General features: G+C 45.7%; 2 protein-coding genes across 4 annotated transcripts; one reads left to right on the top strand and one right to left on the bottom strand.

Moving 5' to 3' along the window:
- The first annotated feature begins 5,770 nt into the window (after window positions 1-5,770).
- On the top strand, window positions 5,771-11,596 carry hmga1a (high mobility group AT-hook 1a). Of its 3 annotated transcripts, none has more exons than XM_040192233.2 (5): window positions 5,771-5,938; window positions 6,808-6,923; window positions 7,638-7,718; window positions 9,056-9,124; window positions 9,726-11,596. In XM_040192233.2, the coding sequence occupies exons 2-5, from the start codon at window positions 6,828-6,830 to the stop codon at window positions 9,798-9,800; spliced, it is 321 nt and encodes a 106-aa protein (XP_040048167.1). In that variant the 5' UTR covers window positions 5,771-5,938; window positions 6,808-6,827; the 3' UTR covers window positions 9,801-11,596. The 3 variants fall into 3 exon arrangements, with proteins under 3 accessions (XP_040048167.1, XP_040048166.1, XP_040048168.1); XM_040192232.2 differs by having other exon boundaries at window positions 5,860-6,196; XM_040192234.2 differs by lacking the exon at window positions 5,771-5,938 and adding an exon at window positions 6,040-6,165.
- A 44-nt stretch (window positions 11,597-11,640) lies between these two features.
- Window positions 11,641-15,293, bottom strand: smim29 (small integral membrane protein 29). Its single transcript, XM_040192236.2, has 5 exons — window positions 14,898-15,293; window positions 14,263-14,601; window positions 14,084-14,109; window positions 13,873-13,978; window positions 11,641-12,933 (listed from the first exon to the last, which is right to left on the bottom strand). Exons 2-5 carry the CDS (start codon window positions 14,368-14,370, stop codon window positions 12,865-12,867), a joined length of 309 nt encoding a protein of 102 aa, XP_040048170.1. The 5' UTR covers window positions 14,371-14,601; window positions 14,898-15,293; the 3' UTR covers window positions 11,641-12,864.
- Between the last annotated feature and the right edge of the window lie 8,587 nt (window positions 15,294-23,880).

Below are 23,880 nucleotides of genomic sequence, written 5' to 3'. Positions count from 1 at the left end.
CAACATTCCAAGCTTCGTTAACCTGTTTCATCTGAGGTCAGGGGTCATTTACTCAATATGCAATGACAGAAAGTTAGCCTCACGATTATTTGTTTCATTGGTTTGTTTGTTTTGATGTTGGAGTCAACCGTTTTAATCAATTCATTTTGAATATGGTTTTTATTTACATATTCTGGCTATGTTTTTAGAAATAAGATGTTCTACAACTCTCGGCTCTGTCAGTCTGTGAATGAACAACCTTCAGAATATAGAAAGGAAAAGTTGGTGGTGCAAGTGCTGCTGGTGGGCAGAGATTTCTGGCTCATAGTCTGTTTAAATCAGCCATTAAATCAAATCAACCGTGATTTGATTCAAAGGAGGTTGTCACACACGGTAAACACAGTAAATCGTACCAGCAACCCTTCAGTTCTCCAGCCAAATCTCCTCGGTCTGAGGTACTAACCTCCAAAAATTGTCTGATAGATGTTTTCCTTCTGACCTGAATTGACCAGTGCATAAAAAAAAACGTCTTTCCTCTTAAATATGTAGTTTCCGTTTTATATTGAATAAAAGGTTAAATTATTGCTCTATAATTCCAGGCATTGATCATAATATACATGATAATCAGTCAGACTGGAGAATTAATCTGAGCCTGCACATCACCATCAACACCACGCCGTCTGGCGCTACTTGGTTTCAGTGCTTCTGGCGTACCAATACCCCGAGACAACCACACTTAAATAGTTAATGCAGCTTTGGGGCCCCCTCTGCATTACAAATGGGCCCATCCTTCTCAGCCAGACCCCTGTGGGGCGCAGCGCCACCGTCCATCCTCAGCAACTCTAATCGATCATCAATAGGCAGCAGTCTGACACCGGCTTCCACGGGATACCGAACACTGGCACGTGGTCGAGGCCAGAGACGGACGTCCTGGTGTCGGGGAGCGGGATCCGTCACCTGATATCACTCCAGACACCCCGATGCCACCGCTCAGACACAACAGCTGGGCTGCAGGCTCCTGATGCCATCCGCTCATCTGAAACCTTCCCCCTCTGCTTTTCTAACCTGTCTAGACTCGGGCAGCGAACAAAGACGCGCATGTGCCGCTTATAAGATGACTGCATTGTGTTATTTAAAAGGGAACCTACAGATTTTAAATGTCTATTAGCAGCTCTTGGGAGTCCCTCCTCTATGTATGAGTATTTATTTACATTTGTGCAGAAGGTATATTGTATATTTAACCCCACTTTACTCATCTTGGGGACGTTAAATCTGAAAATAATCTGTAGGTGGGCACCAGGTCGCAGCGAAACACACCCAAATCTCCAACCCGGCCTTCAAGTTACTGAGGCTTCAACCTGGATCGTCCAGTTTGATCGATGCGGTTCGCTTCTCTAATTTTTTGTGTGTAGGTTGTGCAGAAAAACAAGGCAACACACCCCTTTCCTTTAGGTTTACAGTGACTCTCTATTTTCTGTTTCCAATGTGCCTGACTGTGGGGGGGGGCACTCAAACCACAGTCAATGAGACCAATGTTGAAGAGACAAAACAAGCAGCGGGACCTGGATCCTGTTCTGAAGAGGAGTTTGTGAACATTTTATCCCCAAACATGAGACCGTCCTCCTATTTGTTGTGGTCGTCACATCAGCGCTCCGCGGAGGGAATCTGCTCTCCGTTCCCAATGGAAATAAAAAAGTGATAAAACTGAGCCCAGTTCGCCTCTGTGAGTAACCGGCACAGATGCGGGCCGCGCTCGCCGCGCTCCCCGGGGACTGCGGCTACCACGCCGGGGTTTGACAGGCCGGCGACGGGCAAGCGGGCCCCTTTTCCCTTTTGATCAATCAGGTAAGACAGAGAAGGGAGAGCGTGAATTCTAAATCCCCAGATGCGCCGTCACCAAGGTGACCGCTCTCAATGCATCAGCCGGGGGGGGGGGCAGAGCTGCTGTCCTTCTCCGCTTGGGCTGGATTTAGACCCGAGGCCGGTCCGTTGGGTAGTAACTTAATGCAGCTGCCTCTGATAGTCATGTATGGAGGACAGGCTTTAAATCACACTGCGTACCTTTAAAAAAACTGATGAACACCCTTAATTGTATGCTTTGCGATTGCCAGACATCTCCGCCATTGACCCGCGTTCACCTCATCGTCTTTTTGTCTCTGCGACAGCAAACCTGCAACACCTCCGACTCAGGTGAGAAAACTGGAGCTGAGGGTTTCTCAGGGTAAGACCACCCTCTGCTGGACGGGATCACTGCGGGCTCGAGAACCCGAGAGGAGGCATGTGGAGCGGCGCCAACCGGAGCACAGCAACGCCTCAACGCAAATGGGTGTGTTCAGAGGAAATCCGTCCATGGTGGATGGACATGTATTCTCAGCGAAGGAGGAGATATTTTCTCGCTCAGCACACAAGTGCCGTTGGTGTACAAGTATCACCACGAGATGGAGCCGTTGAGCCGAGATGTCGCGCGGTGCTGGTGTCATTTAGTAAATGTAATCTGAGTGTGCCACCTATTGGTGGAAGCAGCAGACTGCCTTTTAGTGACCACGATCACAGGGATTAACTTTACATTTTAAAGGGCCTAAATAGCTCCACATTGCATTTGTAATGTTATTTATTACACCTTTTTTTAAAAAGCTGCTGCGGTAAAATTCTGTCTTTGCATAATGGAGGTCGGCTTGAAAGAGGCTGCACTGAGGCTGACCCTGACCTCTGACCTGCACGAGGAGGCGCTAAGCCTCATGGGATTAATGGATTTTACCGCAACAAAGCTAAAAGAGGTGGGTGGTGGACACCTTGAATATTTCTTCATGGAAAAGCCGCGCTGTATGCGTGATTCTGAGCGGTCGGAGGGCATTCCAATAAAATGATTTAATTAGTTGGAAGGGGGCAGTGAGCATACCAGTCATACGGAACATCAAATAGAAATACATATTTTAAACCAATCGAGAGAGATATGGGCATGTCAGGGCCGCCAAACAAAACTTTGAAATACGCCGCTGTTTTCAAATATCTCAAGCTTGAGTCACAGAGTGACTGATTCACCCGCCAGATCCCAGTCCACAAATGTCAAGATGTGGATATAAAACTATTCAAAAAGGAAGAGCGGAGCGTTGAGTCAGCGACCGACCCAAGGAGAAGGAAGTAGGTAGTGAGAGAGCTCCTATTATCCCTCCGTGTGTCACGTAAATACAGCGGCGTGGCCCCTAAACAAGCAGCACGTGCTACTTCCTGTTTGCGTGAGTCAGATACTACTCATGGACTGAATCAGCCCCATCCCCCCGCCCACTAACCTCCATCCGCCCCCTCGCAGAAATATAAAAGACACCCACGCAACTATTCCCGTCCCCGCCCAGTGTGTGTGTGTGTGTGTGTGTGTGTGTGTGTGTGTTAGTCATGTTCAAGCTCATCTAGGGCCAACAGCAGCACAATCGAGGGGAAACCCAAGCTCTCGGGCAGGAATGGGATGTTCTGTCCACATCTGTTAGTCGGTTTGGCTGCGGCACTCTCGCGGTTTTACGCAGCGCCTAAAAATGGACTGGTAGTGAGAGCTGGAGAGCGTGCCGCAGGGGGAGACGGATGAGCATATCGCAGGAGGTGGGGGTGGGGGCGGAAAAGGGCAGAAGGACACGAGGGGGGGAAGCATTGCCGAGTGGGCCGAGACCCCCCTGACGGTTAATAGGATTCTGTCTGCCCCGAGTTGACGTGGAGACGACGCCGAAGACGCCGTCTGATGGGGAAGTGTTTGTCTTCCCTGGAAGTTTGGATTAGCATTTAAATCAACGTGGTGGTTTTGCGGTGTTCTTGTGCACCGTGGGAGGGAGGGGGGGGGGGTTGCAATCTGGTCATTCCTTAAGAGAAAACATGCATCAGTCGGTCAGGCAGTGATAAGAGGCCGCTCACTGATTTAGCGTTTGTAGCCTCAGTTCAAATCTACCAACTGGCGTGAAAAGCATTTGGTGATCTGATGTAAAATCATCTCTGAAAAAATCTTGACAATCAAGAGCCAAAGTAACTAGTGGACACGTGGCTCATTTCAAGATTTTGACCTGATTACATGATAAGGTGATGAATGAATTACGTCCCAGAGGTTGACGGACAAGAGTGTGTTCCACTCAAACTGCTGAAATCTCCATTAGCGATCATGAGAATGGAGCAAAGCTGTGACATGAGGAGAAATTCCGCTCGTAACAAGTTTCTGGTGTCTGCACAACTTTTTCGCTTCACAACAAACAAACAAAATGCTATTATCAGTCATACTGTCGAGTCCCCTCATCGGTCTCCAGGTGGTGCCAACGGCCGAGACGGGCCGCATTCCTCACACAAACACACGCTCACACAGAGTGGACCTGTTTTCCTGTCCCCATCCCCACTCCGAGGGGCCGGTATGGCAGAGATGTGTGAGGGTGTGGGGGATGGGGCCAAAGTAGTTGGGGAAGATAGAGATGAAGGAAGTGAATAGAGTGAGAAATGGGGAGGGCGGGGGTGGGGGGTGTGTGGCATGCAAGGCGAGCACATGCTGAGCAGAACATTGGACTCATTGAGAAAAGCGCGCTCTCCATTCATGCCCAATGCAATCCCCTTTACAGCAACCTCCCCCCGTCATGTGCGTACAGTATGTTGATGTCTCCCTGCAGATGACGAAGTGATTGAACGTGTTTGTTTACAAGTTATTTGTAAAAAAAAAAAAAGTCCCGGCTCAGACAAGGGGGAAGTGAAATACTCATTTTCTCGACCGCTTTCAGCTCACTACGCATTCTCGGTATCTGTTTTTAGTTGCATAGTAGAGGAGCCGTCGGCTCCAGATGGGCAGTTCATTTACATGAGAAACTGTGGTGTGAAAGGTAGTAAAAGAGTTTAGTGTGTCTGTACCGTCACCCCGTGTCCTCTGCGTCCACCACAGCCCCGCGCAGCGGACATCCGGTCGGTTCCGAATGGAACGAGTGGGAATCACAGGAAGGGTTTACCTGTGTCTGAATGAAAGAGGCAGCGTGAGGTGGTTTATTTTACTCATCAATTGACCAGTGAGCAAAGAAGAGAGGTGTAACCCAGTGGTTGCTTTAGGGTCTTTTCATTTTTCCCTCCAAAAAGACACTATCTCCTCGTCTCATTCTCACAGAGTTGATTGATATTGATTTATTCTTGTTTTAAGTCAGTAACTGACTGAGAACAGTTTTTTGTTTTACTTTGAAAACCTCAAAACAAAAAAAAATGTTGATCGGCAAACCTGTCAGTTTGGTTACTTTTTGCTTATGTTTAAAGAATAAAGAATTTAAAAATCACAACACAAACATTAAGTGATCAAAAATACCATTTAAAACTGTTCATTCAAAACAACAAACATACATGAGATGTCTAAACTTATATTCCACTACATCTCAGAGGTGAATATGTAGCATATACTTCTTACTCCTAACTTTCTCTTTTCTCTTTTTATACCAAAAAAATGTAAGTAACCAAATGTTTGCTTGCTTACTTTACTTACTTTTGTGACGCCTGTTTTGAATTGGAGAAAGTTTTCTAAATTGTGGTGTTTGCACTTTTACTCCAGGATCTAAACGTGTATTCCACCGCTTGCATTAAGAGAAATAAAATGATAAGAAGCGCTTGTTTTCATATGTGGATTGGGGGTCAGAGTTCACTCACCATCACTGTGCAGACTCTGCTCTGTACTCTTTAGCACATATCTACACAAAGTAACCATTATATATTTGGATTGTATCGCAGAAAGTGTATTATCCGACTTCAAACACACGCTTATAGATATTTTGTCATCAAACTTCGGGAATAAAAGGGATGTCCCTCTGCTCCTCTGGTGGCCCATTTATCATGCCCCCGCCCTCCCCACGAGGGCGGCTCTTTAAATTGCCCCCCCACCAACCCCCCACCACAGTTAACTACCGGAGACAAGACACACGTGCTATTTATAGGACGCGGTAGGAACAAACTTCTCAACCCGCCGGTAAGAATATTACGAGCTTATTTCGTCTTAAATGTCCGTCCCGTCGTTTAATTGGGAGCTTGACGCGGGCCTCGCTTCACGCGGCCGGTCTGGAGGGGGCGGGACGTGTGTCGCCTGACGAATAAAAGCTGCAGCCTATAGAGGGCTTTTTTACCGGGCACAGCCAGCCAGGCTTAAAGGAAACATTAGGTCTTAAATTCACAGCAGCGATTACAGCCGAGCGGCAGGTCAGTGCAGGAAACGGCAGCGGCACCGCGGGTGAGATCCTCGTTTATTTGTCCCGCGTCCTCTAAAGCGGAGCTTAATGCAGCGAACCGCGCCGGGGCTCGAGGTGGGGTTGCGTGCTTTAAATGCGGAGCCGCCTTTTGTTGAAAGGTCCGGGCGTTCCACCGCCGCAAACCCAACGCACCTCGCTCGCTTGTATTAGTATTACTCTAATTAATAATAATACTTATTATTATTATTATTTTAAACGTCTCCGTGTAGGTCCTCTTTTACCTGGAAGTCTCACCACTAGCGCGCATACACACAGACACACACACACACGCCACCATTGTACGGGTCGGTGTGCGTCTCCGGCGTGCAGGCACGCTGTGAGATCTATATGGTGGAGGAGGAGGGGGGGGGCATTGGCTCCGTTGATTTCTGCAGAATTCAATCATTCGGTGTCAATGGAGCGTTTGAGTGGCGGCGTGAAGGAGACAGAAATAGACCTGGCAATAAGCGCGGATTAATCTGCGTTGAACGCGTCACCGACGTGCCGTTACTGCGCTCTTTTTGTGTGTGTGCGTGCGCGTGTAGTTGTCGTTGCGGTCAGTTGCAAAGCCCCGTGTGTATTTTCCCTGAGCCGTGCGGTTTTTGTTCCGTAGGTCCGAAGAGCTGAGGAAATATGAGCGACAAGGGGACCGTCTCGCCGAAAGAGGAGGCAGCCGAGAAGAGGGGGCGTGGAAGACCCCGCAAGCAGCCCCAAGTAAAGACCTCTGACGTAAGTAGGGCCAATTTATTCCTTAAAGTGGGTCATCGCATCCGGTCTTGCGCGTTTTCACGGGAGAGGATGTTGGAGGTGTGTGTGTTGTTTTTTTGTAAACCAGGAAACCAAAACAAGGGTCACATCTGTTCCCTTTAGTGCTCAGGTAGATGTTATTGCAGGTGAGCGTTGTGCATATCCATAACACCGGCGCCCTGCTTTTTCCATTGAGCCCCCCTCCCTTCTGACCGCTCACCCCCTCGCTGACCTCCACACCAAACTTCCGGTGTGTCTGAGCAGTTTGTAAGCACCAGGTAACCCAACACCTTTTGAAACCACCGTCATGTAACGGATGACACAGCCGAGCGGACCGGCAGAGTGGCTCGCGAAGCTGTCACTCAACGGGGGCAGTGTTTCGGTATTGAATTGCTCCGTTGCCACGAGCTGCAGGTGTAAACACGCCAGAACAGGAGCGAGGTCTGCTATGACACGCCTCGCCACCACAGGGGATCACGGGGATCGGGGCTCTGAATTTGAGTTTCCATGGCAACGCGTGGCTCTGAGTCATTCGCCGCTGTCCTTGAACTTTACGCGTGACAGTCGTGCGCGTGTTGTTTTGTGCAGGGCCCGGCTCCTCCCAGTAATATGTAAAGTAGCGGAAAGCATCACCTGTAAAGCGCAACCTGGTGTTTTGCGGCACGCTAACTAGTTCCTCTGTCTCGACTCGTCCAGGAGCCAAGCGGGTCCCCGGCTCCAAAGAGGTCCAGAGGACGGCCGAAGGGCAGCAAAAACAAGACGGCCACAAAGGGCAAAGTAAGTCAATGCCGTCTGCAGGCATGGGTTTTTTTTTCTCCACGTTGTTTCAGGGACGGCTAGCGTGCATCCTGAACCGGAACATCGTCCACACCAAATAGAAAAGCCCCCCCCCCCCCCCCACCCTCGCAGTGAATCCTCTTTTTGCAACCATTCCCTTTGGTTGATGACCGCTTTAACAGTAGCTAACGCCATCCTCTTGCAAAATAAAAGAAAGGACGTCCTGCTGTTACTTGTTATATATGGGCAGCTGCAATGTAACCGTTCCCTGACCCCCCCCCCCTCTCCTAAGGACATAAATAGCCTGGCTTGGGTTTCCCCATTGTAGGGACCTTGGTTTACTGCCTTACTTTTTTTTGTTGTTGTTTAAGCAATGTGCACCCTGTACTTCCTGTCCTCCAGCTTCCTGCAGCTTGTCATTCACACAGTAAGTTGCAGGTGCAGCGGCCGCAAGACTGTTGCCGAGCTGACACCAAGCGCCCCTCCGCCTCCACCCAGCACACAGCCCTAGTTCTTCTCTGCCAACCGTCTCCATAGCAACAACAGATTTTTTTTTTTTTCTCTCCCCCGCCCCGACGCTCCAGCTCCTCCGTGCGCTCAGTCTTCTCTGCTATGTATGGGAAAGGGAGAGCGGAGGAAGGACTCGCACATGTATGATGTAGGTTGAGGCTGCAGAGGGTTTGTGTCTCCGCTCCACCAGCTGTCTCTGAGCCTCGGACCAGGTGGCCGGCCAACTGGAGTGCCCTGTGTGCAGTTCCCGTCGGCCTTCCAGATAATAGCCAATGAACCCGATGCCCCTCTTTCTATCTGTCTCATTACAGAGGTACTCCTGCCATCTGCAGGCCGCTGCAAGCAGAGCTGTGTGGAGATTGGGATTGTTTGTACCGGGGTTCTCAACCTTTAGTAACTTACGGCCCACTGCTGATGTGTTTTTTTTCTCTTTTTTTTTTTCCCAGGACCACCTTTCACAATAAATGAGAGAAAAGCAGCACAGTGAGGCAATAAACTGGGCTGTAAATATGCTCAATGACAGCTGTAATGGCTCAAATGAATAATCTGCTTGCCTGTCATTATGGATTTAGAGTTGATGCCGCTGCATTGCTCCTTAGAGGGTTGGCCCCCTCAGTTTGTTTCCCAACGCAAACACTGGCTAGCTAACAGTCCCATCCTAATGTGACTCCATCACAGGTCATTGACGGTTTCACTTTGTTTAGCTGTTGATAAAAAGACAACAACAAGCTTTGTAAATTGCCCACAACGAAAAATGTAATCGAACCATTTGTCCCGCTAAATGGCGCTCCATTAACCGTGTAAACCTTTTCTCCCCCCACCAACAGAAGGCGCCGGCGGCAGCAGCAGCCGCCCCGGCTGCAGTGGGAAAACGTAGGGGAAGACCTAAGAAGGAGGTAAGAGTCGCGTGACTTTACATCAGCTCTCACTGTTGGTTGCATTCTGAGCGGCTGCAGGGTGAAAATGCTTTTCCTTCGTTTCTCCAGCCTGCCTCTCCGATGACTCATTTTTGCTCATCACAGCTATTTGTGTTTTGAAGTGTGGTAGCAGACATTCTCCTTTATTTTATTTTTAGTGCTAAGTGTTCCTCGTCCAAATGTTGAGTCTTGAAAGTTTTTTTTAAGTTGCAAACTTGAGGTCAAATAAGCATGTTTTTAATCAAGGAAAACTCTTGTTGTATATTCTGACATGTGCATGAGTGGTTTGGGCGTACTGTTGCAACAAGCCTGGATTGGATTAGTCACAGAGAGGAATGACCCAAAGTTACCCTCCCACCTCTCATTTTTATGAATGAACATCTTGGGCAGCAGTGAGTGTGAGCAGGAAATCCAAGGAAGCAAAAACAGGATGCCTCATTGTGACTCACCACTCGTATGAATCACATCTCACTCCCGCTTCCCCCGGGCCTTCTTCACGCCATCGTGCTTCATCCAACATCAATAACGCCAGTTTGTGTTTTTTATTACAAGCCAAAACCTCTTTTCTCTCCTGTCACAGGAGAAGGAAGAAAAGGCATCCCAGGAATCATCTGAGGAGGAGGAGGAAGAGGAGGAGGAAGATGAAGACCAGTAATTACAACGCACGCTACCTCACTCAACATACTGACTTGCTGTTAACCAGAACTGGGCTGTATCTCCAACACCAGGTGCCACCACATGACCACTGTTCACGACAAAGCCCTCGTTGCCAAGAGGAGGGTTAACACAGTACCAATATCATGCAGCCGCACTGGATAGAACGATGGACCTTTGATCTAAGAATTACAAGAACGGTAACGGCCCTTTTTCTCAATGCGTCATCGCGAGTCTTTTCTACTGGACGAACGTGTGCTCCGAGGAGCCTGGCCATTTCAGTTTTTCCGGTTTGTAGGACATTCTCTCTGCTTAGTGTTCCTTATGTGTTGCCTCTGCATCTGAGATGTCGGGGCATATAGATTACCTTTTTTTTTTTTTTGTTGTTTTGTACTGGACAAAGGTGAATTTTACCGATACTTGCTGTTTGTTTGTGTCCGTGTGAAGTGGTTAACCTATCCTTCGTATTATAGATGGAGTTGAGCTTCAGCGTTTAAGATAACAGGCGGTAGAGGGGTGTTTTTTTGTTTGTTTTTCTGCTTTTAAAATGAATCTGCATTAACTCATTCTTGCCCCCACCCCACCGGGAGGTGTAGTTACACCTCTTCAAACTCCTTCAAGGACCTGTGCGAGTAGCTGGGAGATGTAACTGGTCTTGTTAGTCTGGTTACTAGTGTTTTTGTTCCTTCGGGTTACCCACCCTTTAAAAAAAAAAAAAAAAAAAAGAACGCACATAAAACATGAATGTGCTGCTTTTCATGTAATAAAACATTATTTTTTCTTTTGGTATAATGTGTTTTTAAGGATAGAGTTGGCAGGGGTCCAGGCACAGAGCATCAGCGTCATTTCTTCAGGGAGCTTTTTACAAACGCCGTTTCTTCGGCGTCTTTTTCCTGTTTCCAATCGCTCGTACGGCAAAATGCAATCGGCCCCACGGCGGCTGCGGGTTGTAGGGGAGGGTCGTTGGAGGCGCTCGCCATCCAACAGGCCTGCAGGCTCCACGTTCAGTTGTTCATTCCAGCGAGCTCTCACTGCGCCGCCTCGCTCGGGCCTCCTGTCATCGCCTAAAACGGTCATCTACTTAAATAGTCTTCTGAAGATGTGCGTTTCAAGGAAACAATAGAAAGTTGTGTATTTCTAAGTGTCAGGGAACCCACAGTTACAGTCCACTTAACTGGGTTTTTTCACACACCTTAAGCTGCTACGACCTCAGTTACGGACCCGGAAAACTGCAAACAGGCGACTCAAGGCCTGGAATTCATACCTCACTCAACGGCTTACTTTACTGTGTAATTGCATTTAACGGGGTTTTTTTTTCTTTTTTTTCTCAAAGATATAACCTCTGGTGTGAGTTGGAAAGATTTTATTACAAGGTTTTTGTGTTAAACTGACTGTCATGAGATGTGAGAAGCAAGCCAGGGAGACCGGTCGGCATGACGACTGTTTGCTGACTGTGGTAGTTTAGCAGGTGTGTTTTTATTCTTCTGGTGCACTGAAATGTTTGGTTCAGATACTTTATGGACAAAACGTTTGATCGACTGGGCGCTCTTTTCCACTTGGCCGCTCTCACGCAGCGGCCGCTTCATGTCTCTCTCCCCAAATCCTCAGAGTACTCTGGACGACGTCTGTATCGTTGTTTTTCTGTCATGTCATTCATTCATTTTACGCGCTGTAAACTCAATTGGATGCGATCATTCTTTTTAATGTACACCGTATATAAATGTACAATGTCTATATTTCTATGGTGCCCTACAACAATTTGTATCAGAAATGGTCAATAAAGAACTTCTTTGACAATTTTGCTGTCGCTCTTTTGACGTCATGCATCGCACTCAATGAGCTTAAAGGAGTCATATCACTTTATTCATGCTTAAATTAACTGCCAATCAATTCCCTCTCAAAGCAGCAAGCCTCACTACAGTGCTGCCTAACATTTACATCAGTAGTCCATTGACATTTTTTGTGCAACGCAGTTTTACTAGCGACAAGTAATACAATTCAATTGTTGCTTACCCATTTAATGAATGCATCTTAAATTAAGCTTTAAAGATGACCGAGGAGCATGTTCTACCATCGTTTTAGGTCCAATATCACAAGAACTATAATAACCATAACCATCTGTCTCAACACATTTATGATGTTCCCCTTAACAATTTGTATGGAGACTACATTCACCGCAGCAAAGGCAAATAAAGGTTAGACTTCCTCAAAGACCTAGCGAGGTTTTCTGAGAGCTCGATACGGTCAGACCTTTGTTATTCATCCGCAGCTGGAGGTACATTTCTGTTGGTATAATGCCATGTGACAGGACATATTTAGGGCACGAGTCACCGCTCATTTTGTGGATGTGAGGGGGTTGGTGTTATTTAAACGTGCCATTGACGAGTCATAGCCTTTGGCAAAAAAAATCTGGAATCAAGAGGAAATAAAAACCAAAAAAATGCAGTTCAAATATTTGATCTAATCTCTTCCAAATCTATCATTTAGATTTTTATATTAATATGAAACTTTGAAATTGTCACTATATTGTTTCATGTCTACAAATGCAACTTTAAAGCATTTCACCAAAGAAGCCATATTTGGATTTTAATGCACTGCAAACAACCTGTGCACAGCGACGTATCCAGGCCACAGCGAGGATTTCAAACTAGTGCAGAACATTCGTACGGTGAACAGTGCAAAAGCCTACTGCAACCCACAGGAACAGAACCGCCTGCCACACGCCGCCCACTCCAACATCATGCACGTAAACAGCGTGAACCCACAGGAGCCTTCATCTTCAGAAAGTTCCCACGGTATTTAACTTGAGTCATACGACTGAATACCATAGTAAAAGAAAAGTTAATAAATATTTTCAAATAAATTAATGGTGCTGTGTCTATTCGGCACACAGGATGAGAACCAGAACCACAGAAATGAACCTGTACATAAAATAGGATGGATACCGAGGCAGAATGAGTCCAACAAACAATGTGTTGTGCACAACTTCGGTGGATGAAGGTGGATGATGGTGGCTGACGGTGGCGTCCACGCCGAAAGAGGTTTGATGCCATGCTTCACCTCCATCACGCATTGATATCTTTGGTCAGAAGAGGGCGTCGCTGTTGATAACCTCTGGCCCAACCTTGTACGATCTGTGGACAAGAAGCGCAAAGTGTTTTAGCCCGTCCACTTTTAAAAAGGACATAACTCGAGCACAACATCCCTTCTAACGAAGGACTTGTGACCGGTTGTTATTGTGAAAAAAAAAAGGTTAATTTCACCGGATCACAAAAAAACAAAAACAAGACTGACCGACCTCGAGAGGTCGCGAGCCACGATGATTACGTTAGGGGCTAAATGTTGTTTTGGGTTGATGGCGAACAGACCCTTTAAGATCATAACAATGATAATGACAGCCCGTGTGACTAATATTTAACTCAATTTGTTGTTTTTCCCTTTTTTATGAATCATAACTAATATATATATAAACGTCATGTACACACTGCCACCTAGTGTTCCTAAAGGCTCAGTGCATCATGTCTGACAAACTAACCTGGTGGATCTTTTAAAGTCTGTTGTGTTAATTTATAACCTTCTATTTAGTACTAAAGTAGAGCATTTAGACCAGCAGAGGTATCAGGGTTGAGTTTGAGAACTGACGGTAACTGAACATAAACACTGATTCTAGGAAATGTTTGTCAGTGTCAATTATGTTTATAACCAATTAGATCACTTCAGAGGAACTAAAACTATCCACCGAAAGCTATCGTGAGGGATTTGATGCTTGGAAATAAAGTGGTGCATCTTTTCTGCTACATTACTACAAACACTTGTATCACTGTACTTCCTACGGAACTTCTCGCAGCCAAGTTTCTATGTGGGGGAGGAAGCAACCGACCAAATGAGGAACCGCTGTGCCGTTATGGCGCAACCAACAGTGTCTATTTGTGGAAATATCAGTTATACTAGGAGCTGAAAAATGAAGCTACATCCGCTGCAGTGGTATCGCAACTTTGTCCCACCAACGGTCAAAAAGTGTCTCAGAGGAGACCGAACCCCCGAAGTTCTAAAAACAAAAAGGAGCATCATACCCTCGTGTCCTCCTCTTTCCACAGCATTTCTTGCTCGGCTTCATTGAGCTCCTCTGACGGATCGTATGTGTAAACGGGCAGCAGCTGATGACGAAGTCGGTCAATCCTGAGGGCCGAAACAAAAGAAGTCATTGACTCAATGAGTTCCACTGGTTCACGGAAGAGACAAGCAGGCTGACCACAAAAGCGTCGTGCCAGTGAAGAAGCCTACCTCCTTTTCTTCCGGATATACATGACCTGAAACGCACAACAGTTCAAAGTGTTACGGTGTACACGCGGGTCTCACACTGTCAGTCGCTTTGGGTGCGGGCATCAGCTAAATGATAAATGACTAAATGTGAATGACGATGCTTTTTGCTTGCAGCCAACACGAACATCCCTGAAACTCACCACAGCTGCAGCGATCCCAATGACGGTGAGGAGGAAAAACGGCACCAGCACGTAGCCGACTGCCACATCGCCATCAATGACGGCAGGGGACTCTGTAGTGATGTTCATTGCATATGTTCAGCGTGTGTGTGTGTGTGTGTGTGTGTGTGTGTTTGTGGTGGGTGGGGGGGCTGCTTGTGCAGGGCCTCTACACGCAGCAAACCCCCTCCCTGCGGCGGTCAGCGTGCAGCAGCAGCGGCGGCGGCTCTCTCCTGAAGGGGCCCCCTTGTTGTTGATGCCTCATCGTGCATGTGACTCCCACATGGTGTCTGCTGCCCTCCGCTAATCAGCCGACCAAATCTGAGGGAGCGCGGAACGAAGAGAATTTCGATGAGTGCGATTCAGAAAGTAACGTCGAGTGAGGAAACGTTCTCCGAATGAGCGCGAGTGAGGGAATAAAACACGAGCGTTCAAACTGGCCGATTAAACGCGATAAAACCACGTTCATGGGGGGGGGGGGGGGGGGGGGGTTAGCTAGCGAGCACCGTGACATCACTTTTCAAGCAGACGAAATAAAAAAACAATGTCACTCATAAAGTCGTCTTATTTAAAAGCGCCGCAGCGACCTAACGGCGACATTGTCACGCGCTACACACCTGTTAGAAAGGTGATAATCGCGGCTAACGTCCGCGCCGTTAAGCACCTCCGTGACCGTTAGATGACACCGGCGCCGCCGACGAGTTGTTTCATCGCACACAAACAAACGCTGGAAGAAAAACAAAAACAAGACGAGGTTTACGCCCGACGGGCTACGGGACACCGGTCCATGGTCCTCGGTCGATCTGAGTAAACAGTCACTCTGCCGGAGGGACGCTGTGTTTGCGGTGCGCAGGCTGCCGTCTTCCGTTAGCAGCGTCGCACCGACGGCAGCGCTTCCGGTCTGAGGCCGTCACAATAAAAGCATCGCGACGCTGCGCCGATCGTGTGTCACACAAAGCTGTTGCATTTGTCATTTAGTTCGTGCGCGGTTGTGTTGGTGTCTTGTCAACCCCAACTGGAGCCGGGATCACACATATAATGAGTTACAAAGAAAACTATTTTTAGCGATATCATGTCGTGTATGGAGCGTAGGTGCAGCGGGGAGATCTAAAAAAATAAATGGTTTTTAGTATTATTTTTTTATCATCGCTAGAATTTCAGATATATGGCTGTATGTATTTTAGTATTAGTATTTAGTAAATTATTATGGTGTTTAATTGGCTTGCGAGCAGGTGCAACGTACGAGTGCCCGTTCTGTGGTAAAATCGTCTGCGCATGCTCACAACTGACCGCCGACCCTCCTCTGCAATTTCATTGGCTGATCGTCATCGTATCGTCATCGGCTTGGCTCATAGTTGGCACACACCTTACCTGAGAGCGCGAGAATCAGGCCTGTGATGAGGTGCCACTAAACGAACCATGAGCTTCTGAAGAAATTCTACCACAAATAACCACGTGACCTCTATCCATCTAGGTAAGATCAATCCCTCTCCTGTTGTCTCAATAGTGTCAAACGCTGTCAGGGACTCGCCAGCATCCACGACGGCCAGTGAGAACTGAGGTTATTGGTCAAACTCATTAAGAAAAACGTAAAAGAAAACTGCATTTCTGTTTTTAAATATTTTAGTAATGATGAACAATGTGGGTGTGAGACTTCTAGGGATAAAAAGTCAGTTTGAGTCCGAAGGATCAGACACGTTATTCCACGTTGGCAAAGGTCATTTGACCCCTCAATGCACCACATGTTGGACGATTAAAAGCTGAAAAATATATAAACTTCAATTTTGTATCCTTGTTTTTACTAAATGCAGTTTGCAGTTTGACGCACTATTGAATTCCCCAAAACGTTAGTTGATCAGAGGACGACCGGTTCAAGAGAAACAAAACACTGTAGTAATAATGAAATGTATTAGTTGTTGCTGTGCGGAAAAGTCCTGAGAACTCGATGGAGCTTTGAACATCCACTGATGGGGTTGAACCAAGCTTGACTCTGACTCAGACTCAAACACTCAGACTCTTTTCACTCCGTTTCGTCCAGAGATCCACAGAAAAGGAGGGAAAAACCCCCATCAAGTTGGAAAGAAATCCTCTGTTTCCTTTTCACCCTTTCTTCCTCTTTGGCTCATTGACCTCTGCAAAATTAAACCGGGGAGTTGATCAGCTTGGGAGGAATTACAGTAAACGGGGAGAGGGAGGAGTGGTGGATGCGCCTGCGAGGAGCCGACGCTGTCGGAGGCCCAGTTCGAAGCGCAGTCGGGACCTTCGACACTGTAGCCGATGGACTCCAACACAAGGCCGCTGTCGGTGGTGATGTGGTTGACCGGTTCGGCGACTCGGCCTTCGGAGAGGCCTGGCGACTATATTTCTTCTCTGCATCGGAGAGAAACCATTGTCTCTTTGATGCTACTGTTCACAGTTTTAACGTCTGACGCTACCCTACTCCAGCCCCCAATCCTTTTCCTCTTCATACGTTTGACCACTGAGCAGCATTTTTAACTTATTTTCAGTTTTTAAAACTGCTGCTGGAGGCTGTTTGAGGACAGTGAAACTTGCATGCAACCTAAACTAAAAAAAAGAACCTGAAACGCTAATTTTGGAAGATTTTATATTTCCCGTTGGCCAACAAAGGGGGAGAGAAGTATCTCCCTAGCTTAAGGTCAAATATCTGCACACACTTACGGACAGCTGTTGGCGGTCGCTCCTTGTTAGGAATGGATGGGCCAGGATCTTGTTTGGGGTGATCCTGTTCCATGGAGCCATCCGAAGCATATCCTTCAACAGGTCGACACAAGCGTTCCTGTCAGCGGCGTCTGCTCCTTTTTATTTGGTTCCGGCTCAGCTAAAGTTTTTAGAAAGAAAAAAAAGAAGACATTGGCCGTAATGTGTGCCTGGCTAATGAAGCTCTACTGTTCAGTAGGGCGGCATCCACTTCTAAACCTACTATTTTCAGCTCCTCCAGAGAGGACAACATGTATCTCCTGCTTTCTATGGGCAGGATTCTTGTTTCAGCATGAAACTCCACCGGCGTCTTAAAAGAAGAAAAAAACTCCACGAGGTTTCATTTTCATACAAACGGCAAACTATCTAATGGAGAATCATTCACGGTCAATTTAAGTCAAAGAAAGTAAAAGTACTGTACCATTAAAGTGTCCATCTCTTGAAGATAAGGTACTTGTGATCTCCACAATAGAACAGAGCAGTATGTAGTCCACCCTTCAGAAGTCTCCTAGGAGGGTCCCCCAGCAGGTCCACCATGAAGCGCAGCTGGAGACAAAACACCACAACAAAACACCACAAAAAACCTAGTGCTTGGTGAAGCTGCACTGTCGATTTAGTGCTACGCAAACATGCTCTGATGGTGAATGTGGTAAACATTGTCCCTGCTAAACATCAGAATGTTAGCACTGAACCACTGTGCCGAAGTCGCACATTCAGATTTTTGTTTTTACCACTTTGCTCTTTCAGCCAAAGTATTAAAGATGCCTGACGCGTCATGAGAAGTATTTCATACGTTAGCGTGTGTGGAGAAATAAACTTGTAATGGTACTGACCACGTCATATTCATGTTTTCCTGGGAAAAGGAGGAATTCCAGGAGCATCTCGGCCATTATTATGCCAAGAGACCAAATATCGATGGCCTAATTGAATGTCAGGCCCAGAATGATTTCAGGACACCTGATTGTGGAAGGACAGCGACATGTGAAATAATCAACACGGTCTGTTTTAAAAGCAGGAATATGCACCTGGTGACATGACATATATCACCCCCAATTGAGAATGCCCAGAATGGGTACCAGGATGCCTCAGTAACGCGCACGCTTGGTTTCAACCATTTCACGCTGCTTGTGCTGTGCGGAAAGCGTTTCACCCGAGACTCTGTTCATTGGCGTCATCTTAAGCAAGAAAGCAACAAGCAATTCTAAACCAAAGGCCTAAGAGTCTCACCTATAACCAAGAGCCTGAACAGTTTGAGCTTGGGATGTCTCAAGGGTTAAGCCGAAGTCGATGACCTTCACCCTGAATGGCTTTGTCTGATGATGCACCAGCAAGATGTTGTCCAGTTTCAAATCCGCGTGGATCGGGCCGATGCCCTTCAGGGCGTTTAATGCTGTGGCCACCTGCGAGCGAACAGAATGAGAAGGATTTGGGGGGGTGGGAATAGCGCAGAGCTTCACAAACTGCTTTCTATCTGGAGTCCTCACATCTCTGATGATGGTCCGTATGCCATTTAAAGGCAAAAGCTCCCATTCTCTCTGGCACATGTATCCAAAGAGGCTCATATCCAGCATTTCAAAGACCATGAAGGTCTGGTTGTGCCTGTGGAACCATTCATGATATGTTGGACGACGTTGGACTTATCGGGGTCCAAACATCTGAGCTTTTCCAGTATCGTCACCCGGAGATGAATGACGGTATGAAACAGTCATCGACCTTTTCTGCGATGGGACTTAAAATGACTTGAGTTTTAATCATCAAGCAGCTCACCTCCCGTATATTTGTGTTCTGTGGACATTTTTGTTTGAAGACCTTCACGGCCACCATCTCGTTGGTGTCCCATTTCAAACATTGAAGGACGTCTCCGTAGCACCCCACTCCCAGAACGCCCAGAACCGTATAGTTTCTCGAGATTGAGCTCGTCAGAAGTTTATTTGCCATTTCTGGAAATAATACCCAAGTAGACCTAAAATGACGTTTTTCCGCATCCATACTTGTGTCTAAAAGCCAGACATAATGATTTGAATCATATCTCCCAGTGTTAGTGCAAGAGCCGAACGGCCAGCTTGATTTTACATTGCCCTCCAACCCTTTTGGATTCAAGATAAACATTTTCCCAAGTACACTACCTAAAAGCCTAAGGACATTGACAAGTAGCTGTTCCTGGTCCCAGTGACTTCTAGCTAAGTCTTGACCTCAGAAATAAAAAAATGTCTACCTGTTATGACCTATACGGCATGTTGTGTGTTGTAGTTTGGTTCAGGAGCCTCCGGCATCATATTGTTCCGGGGTGGAACTGTTCCAATTGTATCATTGGAACTACAGCTAATCTAAAAGATGCGGTCAACAGAAATGTATTACACAAAATGTGTGTTGGTCAGATGTGCTTTAAACTCATGACTTTCTATTGTAAGTAAGTAGCTCTATTAGCTCCATTATTACCAGACACAACAAAATGGTAATATGATTAAACCGGTCAAATGTTTGGATATATGCAATGTCACTCAATACATAACTTTTATCACACGTTTGACTAATATTTTCACTGTTTACAGACTGTTTATGCACTGCCCCCCTGTTTCCACTAGATGCCCCTAAAGATCTCTGAATTGATAAGAATGAGGCGTCGTAGAAGGTGGAATTTGAGAGCTCTCCTGACGTTGGATATTCAGTCAAAATCGACGTATTTAGTCGGGTGCTTGAATGTGACTTTATGTTATCCAACAGCTTAAGTTGGCGATTAGTTTGCCAAAATAAACTAATGGCACAGTGGATCTCAAACTGATAACCTCCTCTAAGGCCGTAACCTCAAAATGTTTATAGTTTATCTAACATTGGATTCGGAGTCGTTTAGTCGTTTTATCTTTCTATCTCAGTTTGGAATGTTTGTTCAAAGCGGGAGGAGAAATTGCCCAATATTTGATGGTGTCTTCGCGTCTGGAGGAGCTGTTAGTGATTTGCGTTTGGATTTGAATGAATGAACACACATGTGACTGTTGAAGGTTTTGTGTATGGATTGAATAGGTCATGTATGATGCGTTGTAGACTGTCCGTGAGCACTTGCACATTTAGATGCAACCGGAGAAAGAGCTCATCCACGTGCGCATTGTCAAGCATTTCTGCACGGCTCTGATAATGACCGGTTGTGACGTGTTCTATCACAAGCATAACGTTATTGCTCCGAAGAGTCGGACCAACAGCAGCATCCAGCTAGTCGGCTTCAAGGCATTTCGCTCCTCCAGCGGGCTCACGGAACCAGCACCTCCCCTCCCTCCACCCTGCGTGCGTTGGAAGTTGAGTGGCTTTGGCAGTTCGCTTCGCTCAGAGTCCAAGAAAACAGTGCCGCAAAACACAACGAAAATATTCGTTCCCCCCATTGAGCAGAGATGTTTGCTTCAGTGTTTTAAACTACATAATTAGCACTTCATTCCTGTCGGACCAATTGACAAAGCGTGATGAGGGCGGTGTTTTATTGTATGTTTTCTCCATTAATACACTACAGAGCCTGCACTGCGAGTCTGAAGGTGTAAACAGGAAATGGTCAATTATTCATTATTTTCTCTTTAAGTTTATTTGGAAAAATTTGTGCACTTGATTGACATGACAATGACCAGCTTTCCAAAACATATTTAGTTGGATTCTTTTGTGGGTTTTGTGATATTTTCCAAACCAACACCATTGATGATGTGTTCATTAAGCCAACGAACATGGAAAATCTGTCTGCCGAAAAACGTTTGTCCAAAAGGGAAGAAACATTTATGCATACAAATGCTTATATTTCCTCTGCTCTCCGTTTCTTCTCTGCTTACAATGGTTGGGGCCTTCTGTGTAAATGCAGCACTGCTGCTTAGTAAAAGTCCTTGGACACCAACCAGCTAGCAGACCTTCCTAAAGTAGGCCCAAATCAGACAGTGGATGGAGATTCAGGAGGCCTGATCCGCAGCTAAAGGACAAAAACACTATTTCCCTCCCCTGCAGTGTAGAGCAAGTGGGCGTGATTAACAAGAAAAAGAGGTAACGCCCCCTCTTACAATCCGCTCTCCTTATTGGTTTGAACGTGGAAGTCAAATTCGGGGCTCTCCCTATTGTTGAAACTGCCGTATAATTAGTTGGAATGCTTTAAGCATTCCAAGTATTGTTCTTCTAATCTTTATTAGTTGGAATGCTTTAAGCATTCCAAGTATTGTTCTTCTAATCTTTATTTCAACTTATTATTCTTCTATTTCTTCCGTGCCACCTTTCAACTCCTTCACACTTTCAGCTATTAAAATCCTTCAAATATTAAAATGTTCAGCTTCTTTCAGGCTTCCGGGCTATGACTTTTCAGCTTTCTACCTCTTAAGCTTGAATTTATATAAATCAATAATCGTTAATATTTTAACATGGTTTTCAAATGGAGTTTGCTTTTCAAATCCTCTTCAACTTCTTCAACTTTCAGATTTTTCAGCTCCGCCAATCTTTCAGCTACAGACACCATTTCAACTCTCAAATGTTCACACAAGTCTCAACTATTTTATGAAAAAAACTGCTTCTTGATATCTATTGTACTTTTTTCATAATCACTGATTATGTTTCACTAGTTCTTCGCTCCGTTTCTGACTTTTACATGAGTGTGTATTGCGTCTGCTAGAGTGGAGAGCTCGAGGCTAGAGTGTGGGGCATCGCAGGAATCTGGTTAAAAAAATATGGAACTTTTGTCCTTGCAGCCAAAGTATACACTCTAGAGGCTTCATTTCTTCAGATTAATGAGGGTATGGTTGTGCTGATTGGATTAATGTGTTCATGGAATCCCAGAGTTCTTTAGTTTTGGCGCAAGGTGTGTTTGAGTGACACAACCTCTGCCAAAAGCCCCATAGGCTCCAATACAAATCTGCCGACATATTTCTCACAAAAATCCACAAGGTACACGTTCTGTCAACGGCCATAGGAGCCGTATTTATTACCGGACAGACATAAAAACACATCCACGCGTTCGGTAGAGTCTTGGGTCTCATACAAACGCCGTATTTTTTAGATAGCTGTTATAGTTTTGCGCTGGTTCCCATTTGTTTGAGGTGTGGATTCTGTGTAACTTGCTGCCATGTCTCTGTCTTTTGCAGTAGATCGTTAATGATCACAGGTGCGCCGTTGTCGTGGTTACGAGCACTCACATGCTGCAGGATCTGTCTGTGGCTCACAGCTGCTCGCTCCTATGACCTGATTAGTGGAGTCACATGACGCAGCTATGCTTTCTGTCAACAGACCAATATGATAAAGACACTCGCCCCCCCTCCCCCCTCCACCCTGACCTCTTCTTACTGTTAATCACTCTCAGTCAGTCAGTCTGTCTAATTCTCCTCCCCTCTCCCTCTCTATCTCTTCCTCACCACCCCTCCATTCCTCACCCTCTCACCCTCCCTCCCTCTATCTTCACCCCCCCACCCCACCCAATCCAATAGGTGCGCCGTTGTCGTGGTTACTCGCTCACACGCTGCAGGATCTCTGTCTGTGGCTCAAAGCTGCTCCTATGACCTGATTAGTGGAGTCACATGACGCAGCTATGCTTTCTGTCAACAGACCAATATGATAAAGACACTCGCCCCCCCTCCCCCCTCCACCCTGACCTCTTCTCACTGTTAATCACTCAGTCAGTCAGTATGTCTGTCTATTTCTCCTCTCTCTCTCTCCCTCTATCTCTTCCTCACCACCCCTCCCTTCCTCACCCTCCCTCCCTCTATCTACACCCCCCCACCCCACCCAATCCAATAATTTCAAAATAAAAGCCCCATGGAGGGAATTTTTACTGTAATGTTAGTGATGAGGCCTATTAATTAATAACTTCTTAGTTTGAATAACAAACATTCTGTCTCCCAACCCCCCCTCACCCAATTCCATCATTACAAACTAAAAGCCTCAATGATTATCTGTACCTTAACCATGAAGCGGTTTCGTTGAAATACGCATTGCTCTTTCAAATACTACTATAACCACTACGAATATTACTAGTACCTCAGTAGAACTACAACTGATACTTCTACCACCATACTACTAGTATTTCTACTGCTATTAATACAACTACTACTAATGTTATTAAAAATACTACTATGGCTAATAGTATCAGTATTCCAGCTGTTTCTACTGCTATTGATACTAAACCGACTTCTACTGCTAGTACTGATACCCAAATTACAACTAACATTACTACAAACTATTTTAAACCTCTTTTTATTCATCTCAGCTTTTGTTATTTCTGTACTTTTTAAAATTCATTTAAGCTCCTGCAACTTCTGTTTTGCAATATTTAACATTTATTTCAGCTGTTTTCATTTCTGCTTTTTCAGCAAATCTATTCAAATTCCTTTCAGCTTCTCCCATTTCTGTATTTTCACCTATTTCAAATTAATTTCAGCTTTTCTAATATCTTTTATTTCAGCAAATGTATTCAAATTCCCTTCAACTTTCTGTATTTTCAGCTATTTTTAAATATTCAGCAAATGTATTCAAATTCCCTTCAACTTTCTGTATTTTCAGCTATTTTTAAATATTCAGTGCAGCTTTCAGCTTTTTGCATTCCAACGCATTTTCAGCAGGAAATGCCTTTTCTAGTTAGTTGGAATGCTTCAAGCATTCCAAGTATTGTTCTTCGAATCTTTATTCAACTTATTATTAGTTGGAATGCTTCAAGCATTCCAAGTATTGTTCTTCGAATCTTTATTCAACTTATTATTATTAGTTGGAATGCTTCAAGCATTCCAAGTATTGTTCTTCGAATCTTTATTCAACTTATTATTATTGTTGGAATGCATTAACGATGCATTCCAAGTATTGTTCTTCGAATCTTTATTTCTTCATCTTCAACTTCTTCTATTTCTTCCGCGCCACCTTTCAACTCCTTCACACTTTCAG

This window comes from Gasterosteus aculeatus, chromosome 2 (genome assembly GCF_964276395.1).
Source record: "Gasterosteus aculeatus chromosome 2, fGasAcu3.hap1.1, whole genome shotgun sequence".
NCBI classification, from domain to species: Eukaryota; Metazoa; Chordata; class Actinopteri; order Perciformes; family Gasterosteidae; genus Gasterosteus; species Gasterosteus aculeatus.
Note: the sequence above shows the minus strand (reverse complement) of the source record. Positions and strands in the feature narration are given on the sequence as shown.